General features: G+C 40.2%; 1 protein-coding gene and 1 pseudogene across 1 annotated transcript in view; both read left to right on the forward strand.

Moving 5' to 3' along the window:
• EFCAB14 (EF-hand calcium binding domain 14) overlaps positions 1-16,283 on the forward strand; it is a 42,561-nt gene that overhangs the window by 9,791 nt on the left and 16,487 nt on the right. The window contains exons 3-4 of the mRNA XM_012649016.1: positions 967-1,112; positions 12,111-12,209. Coding sequence (XP_012504470.1) covers positions 967-1,112; positions 12,111-12,209 — 245 coding nt within the window. The remainder of the gene's footprint in view (positions 1-966; positions 1,113-12,110; positions 12,210-16,283) is intronic.
• Positions 15,151-15,687, forward strand: LOC105814107 (annotated as a pseudogene).

Here is a 16,283-nt window from a genome sequence, read left to right on the forward strand (position 1 = left end):
TTTGCTATTTATGAAAAGATTAAAAATCTTAGTCTTCATAATAGTATTTGAAAGGTGGTAAGATGCCACCTTGTAGTTGAGCAATAAAGGTAGAAAAAATAGATTTTAGCATCTACAAGTATAACTTATAATGTCACCTTGAGCATTAATGGAGTAAGGTTTATAAATCTTCATTGACTAATCAAAAGGCTCATTAATTGAGCTGGTCAGTACTTAAGATTTATTTATCACTTGTTGCACACCTGGCCAGCTGTGTTAAGTGCTTTATAGCCATTCTCTCAATTAATGTTAACAATCCTATAAAGTACATTTTATCACTATATTACAGATGAGGAAACTGAGCTCCAAGAATTTGAGTAATTTGCTTAAGATCATAGTAAGTTACAGAGTTGAGATTCCAATCCAACTTTTTCTACACATATTCTTTATGATTTTTAGTTACCTGACTTTTTTAAAAGTATATTGCCAGGCTGGGCAAGATGGGTCACACCTGTAATCCTAGTACTTTGGGAGGCCAAGGCAGAAGGATCAGTTGAGGCCAGGAGTTCAAGAACAGCCTGAGCAAGAGTGAGACCCCATTTCTACAAAAAAATAGAAAAATTAATGGGGCGTGGTGGTGTGTGCCTGTAGTCCCAGCTACTTGGGAGGCTGAGGCACGAGGATCACTTGAACCCAGAAGTTTGAGGTTGCTGTGAACTATGATGATGCCAATGCACTCTGGCCGGGGTGACAGAGTGAGACTCTGTCTCAAAGAAAAAAAAATTACATTGCCAGTAGTGAAATAGCCCCAGTTAAAATGGAGCATTGGCGTTAAAGATATACATTTACATAAATAACAGTGTAGTTGATAAACAGAATTAACTTTTGTGAATCCATCTTCTTTCCTACTGTGTGATTATTTTTTCATCTTGAGGCCATGAAGGAACTTTATGGCTGCTTATGACTGTTCTTACTTTATCTTTTTAGTGGAATCTAATCAGAAAAGCTCATTCCAAGAAATCCCCAAACTTAATGAAGAACTACTCAGCAAACAAAAACAACTTGAGAAGATTGAATCTGGAGAGCTGGGCTTGAACAAAGTCTGGATAAACGTCACAGAAATGAATAAGCAGGTAGCAAAAGTGTGATTTTATTTCTGTGTAAACTATGAATATTTGGTTTGGTTAGTTGGTTGTTTAGTATGAATCTGTAAGTGTAAGGAATTCACTTCACATTGTTTTATTTTTTCAAATAGAGTTTTGCATACTATGATCCCAACACATTAAAGTCAGGTAAAACAGATAATAGTTATACATTTACCAAATACTTAAAATGTTAACCCCTTCTGCAAAGGAACAGAATTCTACTAAGCATAGCAGTTTAGAGATAGTTGGAAATTCTTGAGTCAGCTTTTCCTGCAGAATAGTGTAGGTATCAAATAGAAAAGGAATGTCATCTAACCCCCAAGAAAAATGGATAGTCTATTTTTATTAGCTAATTGGGTTTACGAACTTAACAGATGCAGCCTTAGGGTGTAGCGCTTTACACTATGCTAAAACCAATCTGGAAACCATCGATAGCAGTCATTCTTAGAAGCAGGTGGTAGAGTTGGTTAAGTACCTTGGTCAGGCAAGCAAGCCTAAAGCGTAAGCTTTTCCAGTCCCTAAATTGACCAGAACTCAGTAGGCATTGATTCCAAAAGAGGGACTCTGCTAGAGAAAAGGGCTTATTCTAAGGACGTTGATCAAGCATCTCATATGTATGAGACTGCTATAGTTGCCACTGGGTAACTATAGCTCGAGTCCTTAGTATTTCCAATTTAGTTAGGAAAGATAGATGCATTGAAAAAGAAAACTCAAGTACACATGCAAAGTGCTTAAAAATAGATATATCATCCCTGTTGGCGCTAAGAGAGTATTCTTTGGAGTAGAGTCACAAATTTCAGAATGAGCCAGTGGCAGGGAACACAGTGCTAGAAGAAAGCACTTGCAAATGTTTCTGAAGCTATGTCTTTCAGCAGTGGTTCAGGAGTGGGACAGTTCAGCATTTAAGACCAAAGATCAATGGCCCGGGGCAGTGGCTTCCAAACTTTTGCCTGGAACCCACAGTAAAAAATGTTTTACATTGTTACCCAGTAAACACATACATACATATAAGTAACTTAAATAAACATTTCTGAAACAATAGCTTACCATTAATATGTATGATGCTTTATGATATTTTCTATTCAGTTCTATTTCATTTTTTAAATTATTCATGAAATAATTGATGAGTTACAGCACCTAGTATTTACTAGCTGTCATTTATTCTTAGATTCTCAGTAATTAGGGAAAAGGCAAGTATTCACCCCTTTTTTTGCAAAAAAAAAAATAGGATAAATTATGGCCTTGCCTACATTCACACAGCGAATAAGCAGTTTGACCAGAGATTATATCAGGTGAAAGTAGACCACATTGAAGCACTGAGAAATAACTAACATTTCTTCTGGGGCAAACCATGTATTCCATGTAGTTACCCAGTCTTAGAGTTTGTCATTCTGAGAGGAGGATGAGATTGTTCAGCATGAAGAGGCAAAATCAGCTATCTTTCTCATCTCCTTCTTGTAAATTGACATTATGGGAAGAGTCAAAGGAGAAATTGGTACGTTGTGTGAGAACACGCATAGATATTTTAAATCTTTGGTACATATGTTGATTTCTGAGTTCTCTTTAACCGGGAATCTGGACACAAAAGAACCATTTTTTCCTTGGCCTAGCTGTTATTTTTAGTGCAAGAAGCACCTGAGAAGGCAGGTATAGGAAGTCCTCACTTAACGTTGCCGATAGGTTGTTCGAAACTGTGGCTTTAAGTTATGTGATATATAATGAAACCAATTTTATCATAAGCTAATTGATAGAAACAAAAGTTAAGTTCCTACGGCATATTTCTGGTCACAAAAACATCACCAAACTTCTAAATAAAGACCAAAACACTTCTAACATTAAGCATTGAAATAAATGTGAGCTATACGTTCATTTAAGAAAGATTAATAAAAACAAGTGAGATAATTATTTACCCAGTTACTCCAGTTCAGAGTTGAAGGTGGCCAGGGCCTATCCTGGCAGCTCAGGATGCAAGGTGGGAACTGACCCTGGACCAGGACACCATGCTATTGCAGGGCTCTCTCCCACACCCACACTCACTTAGACTGGGACCATGTAGACATGCCAACTAACCAAACCTGCATAGCTTTGGGATGTGGGAGGAAACAAGTACCTGGAGAAAACTCACACAGACATGGGGAGTTCTGTGCAAACTCCACACAGTAGCCCCAGCCAGGAATCAATTTTTTTCTCAATAATGTTACAAAAAAATGATGTTGAATGAAAAGACATTATTCAAGGACCTGCTGTAAACAGGAAATTTACTTCAGTCCTGGGGCCTCATATAGGAAACCGGGAAAGATTGAACTGAAACCCTTTCCATTTTAATTTTAATGTACCTTCAATGATGCTAAGACTAACATAGGAAGCCAACCTGATGCAGAGGAATTTGCTGCTGGCATGGGCCCAGAAGGATGGGTGGTGGTGAAGTAGAACTTTATGTTGTTTCCAAAGTGAACTTGGCACTCTGTGTCTGAGTGGTTTTCTAAAATTACTGTTACACCTCTCTGATGGCCTGTTCATCTAAGAGGCATTTGTTCTAAACCAAAATAGGTATAAAAATAAAATTAATATTTAACCATGTTTCTATATCTAACAGTAAGTATCAATTAAGATGCTTTTAGTGGCAATTTTTAAAAGCAATCCAAAGTAGCTTAAACAACAAGAAAATGTATTATATCACTTAATAAGAACTGTTCTTTGCACAATGTGAGTTGGAGTTAATGCAGTCTGAAAAAAGCCATCAATCTGAAAAAGTTAAAATTAAATTTTGCCTTGAAAAAGCTGTAAGCTAGTAGTTGAAATCCCATTTCCTTTTCTGTTTTATTCGTGAACCTCTGATTTTATACCTATTCCCTCTTGACTATTATAGGGAGTCTTCCACTTCTTTGAAGACCATTAATTTAACAGTTGTTAACTAAGCTGTTTTTGTGGAGCTAGGCTTTGGGTTCTGTCTTAATCTATTTAGGCTGCCATAATAAAATACCTTAGACTAGGTAACTTACAAACAACAGAAAATTATTGCTCCCAGTTCTGGAGGCTGGGAAGCCCAAGATCAGGGTGCCAGCAGATTCAGTGTCTGGTCAAAGGTCACTCTCTACTTCATACATGTCACCTCACTGTGTCCTTACATGGCAGAAGGGGCAAACAAGCCCCCTCAGACTCCGATTTTAAGGGCACTAATCCCATTCACGAGGGTGGAAGTCCTCCTAAATCACCTCCCAAAAGCTCTACCTCTTAATACCACCACATTGAGGTTCAATTTTCAACATATTAGTTTTAGGGGAACACAAACATTCAGACCCTAGTAGATTTAAAACCAAAAAAGATGTGATTTCCTTCCCTCAGGGATCTTACAGTCAAATGGAGGAGATAGAAAAGTAAACAATTATAAAATAGCCTGATAAGCAATAAGAAATGCGTCCAAATGAGCATTGTGAGGGCATATTTAAGTACGTATCTAACTGAAACTGGGGTCAGGTGAGATGTCCCAGAGATCTTGAGCTGACTCCTGAAGGGCAACTAGGAGTTGGCCAGGTGAATTCTACAGAAAGAAAGAAGGGTATTCCAGGTAAAATACTAGTACAGTTGATCCTCATAGTTTATGAATTCCATATTTCCAAGTTTCCCGTTTGCTAAATTTATTCGTAACCCCAAAATCTATCCTTGTGGCACTTTTGCAGTCATTCACCAACATGTACCTAGTGGCAAAAAATTTGCGTCATTCAAAACGCATATTTACAGCTGAAGTCGAACAAGGTGACATGCTGCCTTCTTGTTTCAGCTCTCCTACTGTAAACAAGTGTCTTTTTCATAGTATATTTAGTGTCACATTTTTGTGCTTTATATTGCTGATTTCACTGTTTAAAATGCCCCCAGGTATAGTGCTAACCTGCTATCTGAGGTTCCTAAGTGCAAGGAGACTGTGATGTGCTGTACAGAGGAGAAAATACGTGTATTAGATAGGCTTCTTTTCAGGCATGAGTTATGGTTCTACTGGCTGTGAGTTCAGTGCTGAGTCAATAATATGCATTAAATAAGATGTCTTTAAACAGAAACACACATAAAACAAGGTTATGTATTGTACTGAACAGTTGATAGAAATGTGAGCAGAGGGCTCACAGACACCTAATCCTGTGTTTCCCCTAGGTGCAGTGGTTCAGTAATCACTAATTTGGTGTTTGCAACAAATTTCTAGAACATAACTACAACTAATAATGAAAATTGACTGTGTGTGCCACAGCAAAGATGAATGAAAACATGGTGTGTTCGGGGAATTTTAGTCATTCATTATAGCTACAGTATAGTTTGGTGGAAAGAGGCCAGAGATAAAGGTAAGCCAGCAAAAGCCACATCAAGAAGGACCTTGAGTACCCTTCTCCTGTAGTACTCTCTGTATCTTTTTTTAGCACTTGGTCCGAATACCTTATGTGATGGTTATTTGTGTATGTACCTAATTGCACTAAAAGATTGTACACTGTATTCTAAGCTTTAAGCATGGTGATGAAGATAACAATGGTGATGATGATGGTATTGAAAACAATTGCCATTCATGAAGCACTTTCTTTGTGCAGGCCATTGTTAGATGCACTACACACATGACTTCCTTTCTTTGTTTCTCTAACCCTTTCTTTGTTCCCTATGAAATGGAGGTGGTATCTCCATTTTACAGATAAGAAAATGGAAGCTCAAAGAGGTTAAGAAGTAGTTTGCCCAAAATCATACAACTGTGTAGCAATGCTAACATTAAAATACTCAAGTCCTGGGAGCTTTTTTTCCCCAGTTTCTCACTCTGCCTCCCATCTTTGTATCTCCTGTAGGATTCAGTAGGTGCTCGGTAGATAAAGTTGGAAGGATATGATGTCGGGTCCCTAGTAGGGCTCACAATTATTCATCATTGATGATTGCCTGTCTTAGCAACTTTTTTTGTTACTATCCAAAGAATACTTAATTTCAACTCCAGAGCAAAAAAGCAGCATTTCAGACTTTATAGTATAAAATGATCTATTAAGCAATGGTGTACAGTAGCTATTTTTAATTTTTCTAATGAAAAGTCATGCATCTTTTGGCTGGAATATGGATTTTTCTCTTAATGGTTCCTATTTAATTCAACTTCTTAGACTCTTCAGATTGCAAAGTGTAACTTTTAGGGAAAAGTTCTGTAGTGCTTGAATCCAATCTGACATTCTAAAATGCATCTGTTAGAGGCCAGAGCAGTTCCAGAGACAGTAATAGGCGGGATGCCCCTTGTCTCTCCATTCCAGTTACACATGCAGCTTTGCTGTACTTTTCCATAAATTTTGGCATTATTCTACTAAGGAGAAAAATACTGGAAGATGGAATCCAGCTTTGTAATTTATGGGAATATAGCTGTGTCCTGGGGAGCAGTGTGTGATTCAGGTCTTATACATGAGTAAGACGCCCTCAGTGATGTCTGATACCTGGAGAGTTCATGGTCAGCTCCCCAGAGTGTGCTTTTTCAGTGAGGCTGCTGATACCCTAGGCCTAGGGTTTTGCAGCGTGGGGAGAAGTGCAGCAGCACCTCACCTAATCCTGCTGGCATTGGCTCTCTGTTGCTTTTCTGCTTGCTTTTTTTTTTTTTTTCTTGTCGCCGGACTCGGGGAAGAGAACTGGCCATTTCCAGTGCCCTGGTGCCCCCACAGCGAGCAAACCCGAAGTGGACAGAGCATTCCCAGTGTGGCCCCCGAGCCTCCTGCCTTCCCGCCAAGGGGCCGCATGGCTCCAGTCCCACCTGCCCTCCTGGTGCCTCCTTGCCCTGGAGCCTGTCCTGGGTGGGCTCCCCAGGGCCCCCTGCCCTGCCTGCCTTCTGAGGCAGGGGCAGCAGCCTAGGGAGGGGTCCCCAGGAACAACGGGATACGCTGTGAGAATCCCGTCTTCAAACCATCTGGGTTCCACTAGATTCCTGTGGGCAGGACCCCCGACCCGTGGCACAGGGCCTCTCGGGGTCGGCCACCCACAGCCCGTCTACCCTTCAGCCCAAGGCGGCTCCACCACCAGGAAACCCTGAGGGAGCCCGAGTCTGGCTGTGCTCAGGGAGCCCCGATGGAAACGCCGCCACGCAGCCCGGCCTGCTGTGCCTCACTGGGCCCCGGCTCCAAGGCAGGCAGGCACCTGGTGGCCTGGTGGGGTCTGGGGCCAGCCCGTCCCTGCTCAGCGCCCAGCACAGGCCCACATGCTAAGGGTCACTCTGGCGTTCCAGTGGGACATAGGACGCGGGGCTGCGACTGTGAGAGGCGGCGGCTCTGAGCCGGGGGTGCTTGGAGGAAGGCGCGAGGCCCACCCCCCCAAGCTAGCAGTGAGCCCAGCTCGCCTGCCCCCACTTTCCTCCTTCCTGCCACCACCTACACCTGGCTTTCATCACGTCACACATGGGCTATTGCGGCAGGTGAAATGGCACCTGCCAACCAGCCACACTGGCTTTCTGTGAGGCCATTACCTTCCCTGAGATACTTCTTGTGAACAATGAGCTCTGCCATAGCCTCAGGAACTTGCAGTACCTGGGAGAATAGTTTCTGCCCAGAGCAGAGCTTTTTGTCCCTTTAGGATCTGGCCAGTTGTCGGTGGAGAGTTTGTTTCCCTCAGGTGGCTGAAAGGTAAACACATAATTGATAGGGTGTTTGGAATAATTATATTCTTGCCCATCAAACTAGTCTTGAGCCAGCTACGTACATACTTTGGAGCACTGAAGAAAACATACCTGGGGGAGGATCACCTTCCTGGTACTTTATAATCGGGCATGCTAAAGTGGTCTTGGAAGGCCTGGTGGAGGGCATGGAAGAAAGGGTCAGCCAAGAAAACCCATCAAACCCCTTCCAAAGGTATATGGCATCTTTTTCTTATGTCTATATTTCATCTTTTGTCTTTTTAAAAATTTCGTAAGTAATTTGCGAATATATTCTTATTTAAGATTTAAACAATAAAATACATTTAGAACTCCTGTGAAAATTTTCCTTCAGTCCCCATTTCTGTCTGTGCTGCACCACCCATGAACACACACACATATTCATCATACTCCCTGTCCCCATAGGTGTCCACTGTCAATAATATGGGCTGTGTCCTTCCAGTCCTCTTTCTATGTATTTGCAAAATCAAAGTAGCTTTTAATATGAATTAGCTTATGGGTTAATGTGTGTATGTGTGTAAATAGGGTCATTTGATATGTTACTCTACAACTTGCTTTGTTCACTGAATATACTACATCCTTACTGATAGACATTTAGATTGTTTATAGTACAGGGTGTCCCAAAAGTCTCCATACAAAGGAAAAATTTTATAATGAATATTTTGTAAATAAAGGGACATTTAGCTACAATTTCTCATTTTCCCTATATATGGCGACTTTTAGGACACCCTGTATTTTGCTGTTACAAATAAGGAGGAAGTGCATAAATCTTTGTGCACATGAGCTAGTAATCTTTAAGATTTCTAGAAGTGAAATTGCTGAATTAAAGGATATAAACATTTCAAATTTTGATGGATTTTCCTAGATAACCTTCTAATAAGCCTTCTCCAGTTTATGCTCCCATAAACAATGCATGAGAATGCATTGTTTTCCATATGTCCTTTTCAAAGCTGAATATTATTCATATCTTTTTAAAGGCATGGGTGAAAACCTCTTGAGTAATTGCTACTCTTAAGAGGTTTATAGTTTGCTGAGAGTATCTCCTTGTGGGAGATACTTACCTAATTTGTTTTTTAAGTGGATAGAGTTAGAATATTGATGGTTAGTCTGAATATTTTGGAGCATATGTGGAGAATTGCATGTTTAAGTGCTTATTAAATTTCACTGCTAAAAACTGTCACTTACTTGACATTTTGTTTGTACCAGGTATGGTGTTAAGTTCTTTACTTACATATCTCACTTGATTCTCATAGCCTGTATCAGTCATATGTTGCTAGGTTACATATTATCCCAAAACTTAGTGGCATAAAACAGCCAACATTTATTATCTTGTAGTTTCTATGGGTCAGGAATTTGGAGCAGCTTGGCAGAGGGGTTCTGTCTAGGATCTCTAAGGTTGCAGTTAAGATGTTGGCCTTGGGGCTTCATAATCTGAAGGCTTGACTGGGGCTGGAGGATCCTCACTCACATGGCTATTGGCAGAAGGCCTCAGTTCCTCCCAACATGGGCTTCTCTACCCTGGGGCAACATGACAGCTGGCTTCCCCAGAGAGAACAAAAAGGAAGGCATAGACCTTTCGTGACCTGATTTCTAAAGTTGCCAATTGTTAATTCTACTTTATTCTGTTTGCTGGAAGCAAATTATTCAAGTCAGGCCACACTCAAGGGGAAGAGAATTAGGTTTCTCTTTTTGAAGAGAGGACTATTGAAGAATTTATAGACATATTTTAAAACCATCACACGTCCCTACAAGATGAAGATGGTTGTTAAACAGTTGTTGTTATATCCATTTTACTGATGAGGAAAATAAATTCATTACTTATCTGGCATTATCTCTTACTTCTTGGTCTCCTTCCTCTACTGTGCTTGGACTAGCCTTCTCAATGTCCATCCTGGAAAAAGAATGTTCATTCTCAGCCATTCATTCATTCATTCATTCCATAAATGCCTATTGAGTGCCTGTCTTTGTGCCAGGCATATTGTGGAAAGTAAAACAGACATGGTCCTTGATCACATGGAGCTTATAGTCTTGAGGAGAGAACCTTAATCAATAGTCACATAAATAAATAAATCATTGTCACTTTGAGAAGTTCTGTGGAAAAAAGTCCTCCTGAGCCTATTCATACCATTGTGCCCCATCTGTTCCCCAATGTGACCATCACCCTTACAGCCTGGAAAGAATGCTTGCTTTGTTTTTATATATCAAACTCTAACTTCTCAGTATAATTTGAGTCCTATTTCAGTGAAGCCTGTCCTTTTCAGCTTGCACTGATATGCTTTTCTCAGAACTTTATTCAGTATTACATTTAACGCCTAATTGTTTCTTTAGTCTGACCTCACCCTGTCTCTCAGCTATATTGAGAGCTCCTTGAGGTGACAGATCTAGGAGTTTCCCTCAGTTCCTCTGTCTTCTTCACTGCTCACATCTGGTCCCAGAAAATCCTGTCATCTCTACTGCGACTGCCTCTACCACAGTGTCCTGCCCAGACTATGCAGACATCCTTCTTACTGGTCTTCCTATTTCCACTAACAGCTGTAGGAATCTTCCTATGAGGTGTCTCCATTCATGTAATCATCCTGTTTACGTGCCGCTTCTCATCACACTTCAAATAGAGTCCATATCCTTGTCCTGGTTTACAGAGTCCTGCCTATTCTGTCCCACTCCTGTGTCTCTGGCCGCACCTCCTACTTCTCTGTCTCTTCTGTCTCTCTGTCTTTCTCACATACACACACCTGACCTTCTTTCTATTCTATAAATATGCTAAGCTCTTTCCTGTACTGGGGCCTTTGCCCAACAACTCCCTCTTCCCTGAAATGTACTTCATCCAATTTTCGTACGATTAATTCTTTCTTATTATTTAGATCTTGGTTTAAATTTCATCTCCTTATAGGGCCTTCTCTGGGCAATCAATCTAACATAGCTACCCAGTCACTCTTATCAAGTCACCTTATTTTAATTTTTTTCTAATGCTTCCCACTAATATTTCTTATTTGAAATTGTCTGTCTCGCACTAAAATTTAAACACCACAAGATTCCTGACATCTGTGTTGTTCACCACTGGTGTACAGTAGGGCTCAATAAATATTTGTTGTATTAATGAATGAATGAAAAATCATTTTAAGTCTAGAATTTATCCCTCCTAGAAGGAAGAGAGAGAAGAGAACCTGAGTTCCCAGGCTCCTCACTGGATTCCCTTGTTCAGACAAATCTACTGCTCACTCGGGGAGCTCTGTTTAAATTCTTTGCATACTACTTATTACTGTCTGAGTCTTTTCTTCTTTGTTCTTTTTTTTGTCTGGCACAGAGAAGATGCCAAACATTTGTTGAAGAAATGAGAAGGGAATGAGGTTGTGCTTTGTCTTACATGCCCCAGTACCTCCTACTGTGCTTCGCCTGTAGCAAGTGCCCAGAAACTCCACTAGTTACCCTATGAGGCTGCTCCCGATATAATTGCTATTGGTAGATCTGTGTTCTCATCCTAGACTTTGGAATAGGAAAGCAGTTTGGAACTAAGGATCTTTCAAGAATGTTTTGAGCCATACTGCAAGGCTTGTTAGAATATTATCTCTGCAGCCTGAAACTGAGTATTATCTAGGTTCCCCCAGTTCCCATTCAAAAGAGAAGTCCAGCTTCTTAGAATTCTACCCCTAAATAGCAGAAGAGAAGCCGCATTTTATTTTGATGCAGTTCCTATTTTAATACATTCAGTGCATTAGTCAGTGACAGTGGGTATTTACTGAGCCCCTTTAGGATACAAAGTAGTGCTTTGGTTGAGCTATTGAGTTTGAAATATTAATCACATTATTAAACCAAAACCAAATCCCCAAGTAGTTGAAAGTGCTATTCAAATTGTCAGGGTATAGTTCCTGTAGACTGTATTTTGTGATGATGGGCTTTTACTTTATATGTTCCCGCTTGGGCAGGAACAAAAGTTCAATAAATAACAGAGGTGTTACATTTTACCAAAATGAAATCTTGATGTGTCCCTTGATCATTAGCTTTCTTCATGTCCAATTGCTGAAGGATTGTGTGGTAATTACTACATCATTTGGGTAACTTAGGATTTTTGGATCTTTAGCTACCAGGACTAGGGTAAAGAATAATACTTGCCTTTCCCTCTTTGGCACTACTGTTTACATTGAACAGGGAAAAGGGGGGTATTATTGCTGCCTCCCAGATCTCTCGTCTAGCCAAGGTACCATAGTTCCTCTACTCCTATGAGCTGCCAGCATAACAGAAATGCGTAAAATCCAAGGGTACCTTGACATCATTAACTGTAGAGTTTGTGAAGGAAGCATGTACTCTACAAATACTGTTTTTATTGTTTGTTACTCTTTTTCTTTCAGATTTCTCTGTTGACTTCTGCAGTAAACCACCTCAAAGCCAATGTTAAGTCAGCTGCAGACTTAATTAGCCTGCCTGCCACTGTAGAGGGACTTCAGAAGGTAAGTGCTATGTATGAGTACTGAGATTAACCTATTGCTGTAATTCTAGCTTCTTAAGAGTTTTCTTTGAAAGCCTGGGATTTGAAATCAGCTGCTCCAAGAAAGCAGTAACAATGTATCATTGTGTTCTAAAGAGTTCAGAACAACTATGTTTTGGTCTGGTTAGTTGGGACTTTAATTTGTAACAAGTTCCATTAGCTATGGTTTGTATAGATTCAGACCTTTTTATTTGGCTCTCAGAGTCCCAGAATTGCTGTGCTGGGACTTAAGTTAGCATATATGGATTTGCTTTTTAACACTCGCCTTTTTAATTGGTCATTCACAATATGTTCATGAAAGCAGACCAATTATACATGAGAGTTGCTATGAATCTCTATTATCCATGCTTGAAAAAGAATTTCGGGAAAAAAAGGATCCAAGGCAGCAGTCCCTAACATTTTTGGCACGCGGGACCGGTATCCTGGAAGACAATTTTTCCACAGGGGCGTCGCGTAGAGCTCTGTAGCCTGGTCTCTAACAGGCCATGGACTGATATCAGTCCGTGGCCTGGGGCTTGGGGACCACAAATACAGGGAATGGCAAAATTAAGAATTCAGGAAACATTTAAGTATTGGCAAGGATATGGAGCAAAGGAAACTTTCAAACACTCCTGCCTGGACTATAAATTGGCAAAAATCACTTTGGAAAACAACTGGATGTTATTTTATAAAGGTAAATGTACACATACTCTAAACAATTCACCCCCAGGTATACCCCCTAGACTCTAGGGCCGAGGCAAACAATAGTTTAAAATTTCTATTTACTTGATCCCTAGGACTCAGGCCTAGAGTAGGAAGCAAGGACCAACTAGAAGAATACTACCTCAGGGATCCTTTGAGCTGGATGGGGAGAGTAGACAGGGGTAGGAAGGTAGAAGAAGGTGCCTAATTAGAACACAAGGAACATCATCCCCTGCAGCAGGGAATGGATGAAGGGATTCCCCAAACAGTGAGTGTCAAATATAGGATCTAACTTCTAAAAGCTAGTGTATGATAAGTTTAATTTGATGATGTGCCAGGTCCTATGAACATATGGATTGTTTCCACAAAGGAGTGAAAAATTCATAAGCCATGAGTGAAAACAAAACTTGCTGTTTTATAGCCGCACCATCTGTATGTGCTCAGTCTCCATAATTTACGACTTGTCCAATATGGTCATCTACTTAAAACTTAAAAAAAAAATGTAGAGACAGCTTTGATGAGGCCAGATTCTTGCCATTGGTCCCTAGGCCAAGTGGGGAAAAGGCAGGCCTCTGTAGCCTTTAGTATAGAAGCAACCCTGGCAGTCTTGCATTAGAAAAGGAAATTGTTTTTTTCTGGCATTCATTAATTTAATAAGCATTTGTGGAGCTTTCTCCAGTACGTACCAGGCACTTTGCAATTGGTGGGACTACTTGTTTGAGAGTTTCACTCCAGAGTTCACGTGGGTCTGTCAGCTGCTTTCTTAAAAAAAGATCTTTAAACAAGAGCTTACTATCTTCTGTATCCTCATGGGCTCACACATCCAGCCAGTGAGGATTCTCAAACAGTAGGTGTCTTTGAATGCCTGTGGCTTATTTAACAACAGAGCTTACTTAGATAGCATACCATCTTAGAGTCTTCCAGCCACTATGTTATCCTTTGCAAATCTGTGCATTTATAATGCCAGGCACTGCTTTTACTGCAAGTGGCTCAGTTTTGAAATAGTAGATCATGTCAAATACCTAACTTCAGTGTATCTCATGTAATTTTTTAAATGTTGAAAATGTCATCTCGTGTTCTCTTGGACTCTTGGATATCAGTACAGTAAAAAATGATATTGGTTAAAAATACTAATTTAGTGGCACTATAAATAAAATCTTAATAAAAGGCCAAAACCCACCAAAAAAGAGTGTTACTACCAAACAGTAATGCTCTTTCAGATGTTCCCTTAGGACAGGCCTTTTTAAAAAGATGGCTTCTGAATTATATCTTCAAGTCCCCAGTCCACTTGGGCTCCTTAGGCCTAATGAAAACAAAGTAAGCTATTCCCTATGTCTAACTATTCAGTGGCTGCTGAGAGGATTCTACAGTGGAGAAGAACAAACTCTGCTGAATGGAATCTTTCCTTCATCTCTGCAATGCTGAATTTCCCAAAGCCAAAAGTGGTTCCTGCCCATTTTTGCTCAAAAGTCGTCATTTTCTCCTGACACGGTGGCCATCTGCAGTGTTCGCTCAGGCCATCTGCCTGCCCACAGTAGGACTTGACAGGCAGTTTGTGAGAAAACTTTACCCATGGGTGTCAGATTTATAAACTAATATTTTTTTCTTTAGGAATGATTTGTTTTTCCTCTAGGAAAAGTTCTTGGAGAAAACTGCTTGTTTGATTGATCGATAGATTGGTAAATAGATTACTGTTAATCATCTCCGTATATGTTATGTGGAATTCATACTTTGTACATATTAGAAATAACTAAAAACACTGATCTCCATTAGGTCAGTGTTTAATGTAAATGAAAATCACGACATACACTTCCATTAGAATAGCTAAAATGGAAAAGACTGACAGTCCCAATGTTGGTGAGGATATGGGATGGGAACTCTCACACCCCTCTGGTGGGAGTGTAAAATGGTACAACCGTTTTAGAACAGTTTGGCCATCTTTTAAAAAGTTAAGCATAGGCCTCCACCGCTGCCACCTGAGAGGCGCTGGAGGAGGACAGTGGTCTGCGAGTCAGACAAGTGCTGTGGCACGCAGTGGCAGGGCCTCACGTGCTTTGGGCAGCCTGGGCTTCAGCCTCCCTTCTGTTCCCTGGAAACAGGCCAGCATGGGAGTAGCAGCAGAGGTGGAGGCACTAGCATGTCTCTCTCCTCCTCCTCCTCCTCCTCCTCCTCCTTCTACGCCAAGCGGCCGGGGTGGTGGGAGGGGGGTCTGCTGCCCAAGAATGGGAATTCTCTTCACCGGGATATGGAGACTGTTCAATCACCAGGAGCACAAAGTTATCATTGTTGGGCTGGATAATGCAGGGAAAACTACTGTACTTTACCAGTTTTCTATGAATGAGGTTGTACATACATCCTCTACAATAGGAAGTAATGTAGAAGAGATAGTCATTAATAATACACATTTCCTAATGTGGGGTATTGATGGCCAAGAATCTCTTCATTATTCCTGGAACACTTACTATACTAATATGGAGTTTGTAATAGTTGTTGTGGGACAGTACAGACAGAAAGAGGATTTCTGTAACTAGAGAACTCTATAAAATGTTAGCACAGGAGGACCTAAGGAAAGCTGGATTGCTGATTTTTGTTAATAAACAAGATGTTAAAGAACGCATGACCGTAGCAAAATCTCCCAGTTTTTGAAGCTAACTTCTATCAAAGATCACCAGTGACATATCCAGGCATGCTGTGCTCTTACTGGCAAAGGATTGTGCTAAGGACTCGAATGGATGATGTCACGACTTAAGATTAGATGATCTCTACTGAACTCTTCTCATAGACTTTGTATAAACAAACTGCTGGACTTTACCTGAAAGCTGCAAAAATGAATGGTTTAGATATATTTATAATAAACTGATTTAAACTTTTTCTATAAGAAGAAAAATTAAGACCCCTTATTTGAAAACAAAGATAAGTCTCATCTTCCAATTTGCTTTCTCATTAGTTCCTTCAAAGTAAGTTATTAAAGCTGTGATTGACATTTTTCTCGTAATGAATCCTCTCAGGACATTGTGTAGCCAGTAGTAAATACAAAGGGAGAGGAAGATACTTTGAACTTTAAGAACTTTATGATCGGTGTAACCCTCCCTAGTTGTTCTCTTCTTGCTCCATTAAGTCAAAATACAAATCAGCACAGATACTCAGGTTTCAATATTTTTAAATGTAATGTAACTTATGAAAAGTGTTTTGTATAAGGTGTATGTATTGTGTGTATGCCTCACATTCAAGTTAATGGCTTTGATTTATGTTCTAAAGAAAAGCAAGTAATACAAAAATTAACAATATCCTTAGTTATAACCATAAGTACTGGCATTGGTGTTCAGTGCCATTTTGTACTCTTCCCTTATGTTCT

The sequence above is a fragment of the Propithecus coquereli genome, unplaced genomic scaffold (assembly GCF_000956105.1).
Source record: "Propithecus coquereli isolate 6110/MARCELLA unplaced genomic scaffold, Pcoq_1.0 Scaffold299, whole genome shotgun sequence".
In the NCBI taxonomy this organism is placed as follows: domain Eukaryota; kingdom Metazoa; phylum Chordata; class Mammalia; order Primates; family Indriidae; genus Propithecus; species Propithecus coquereli.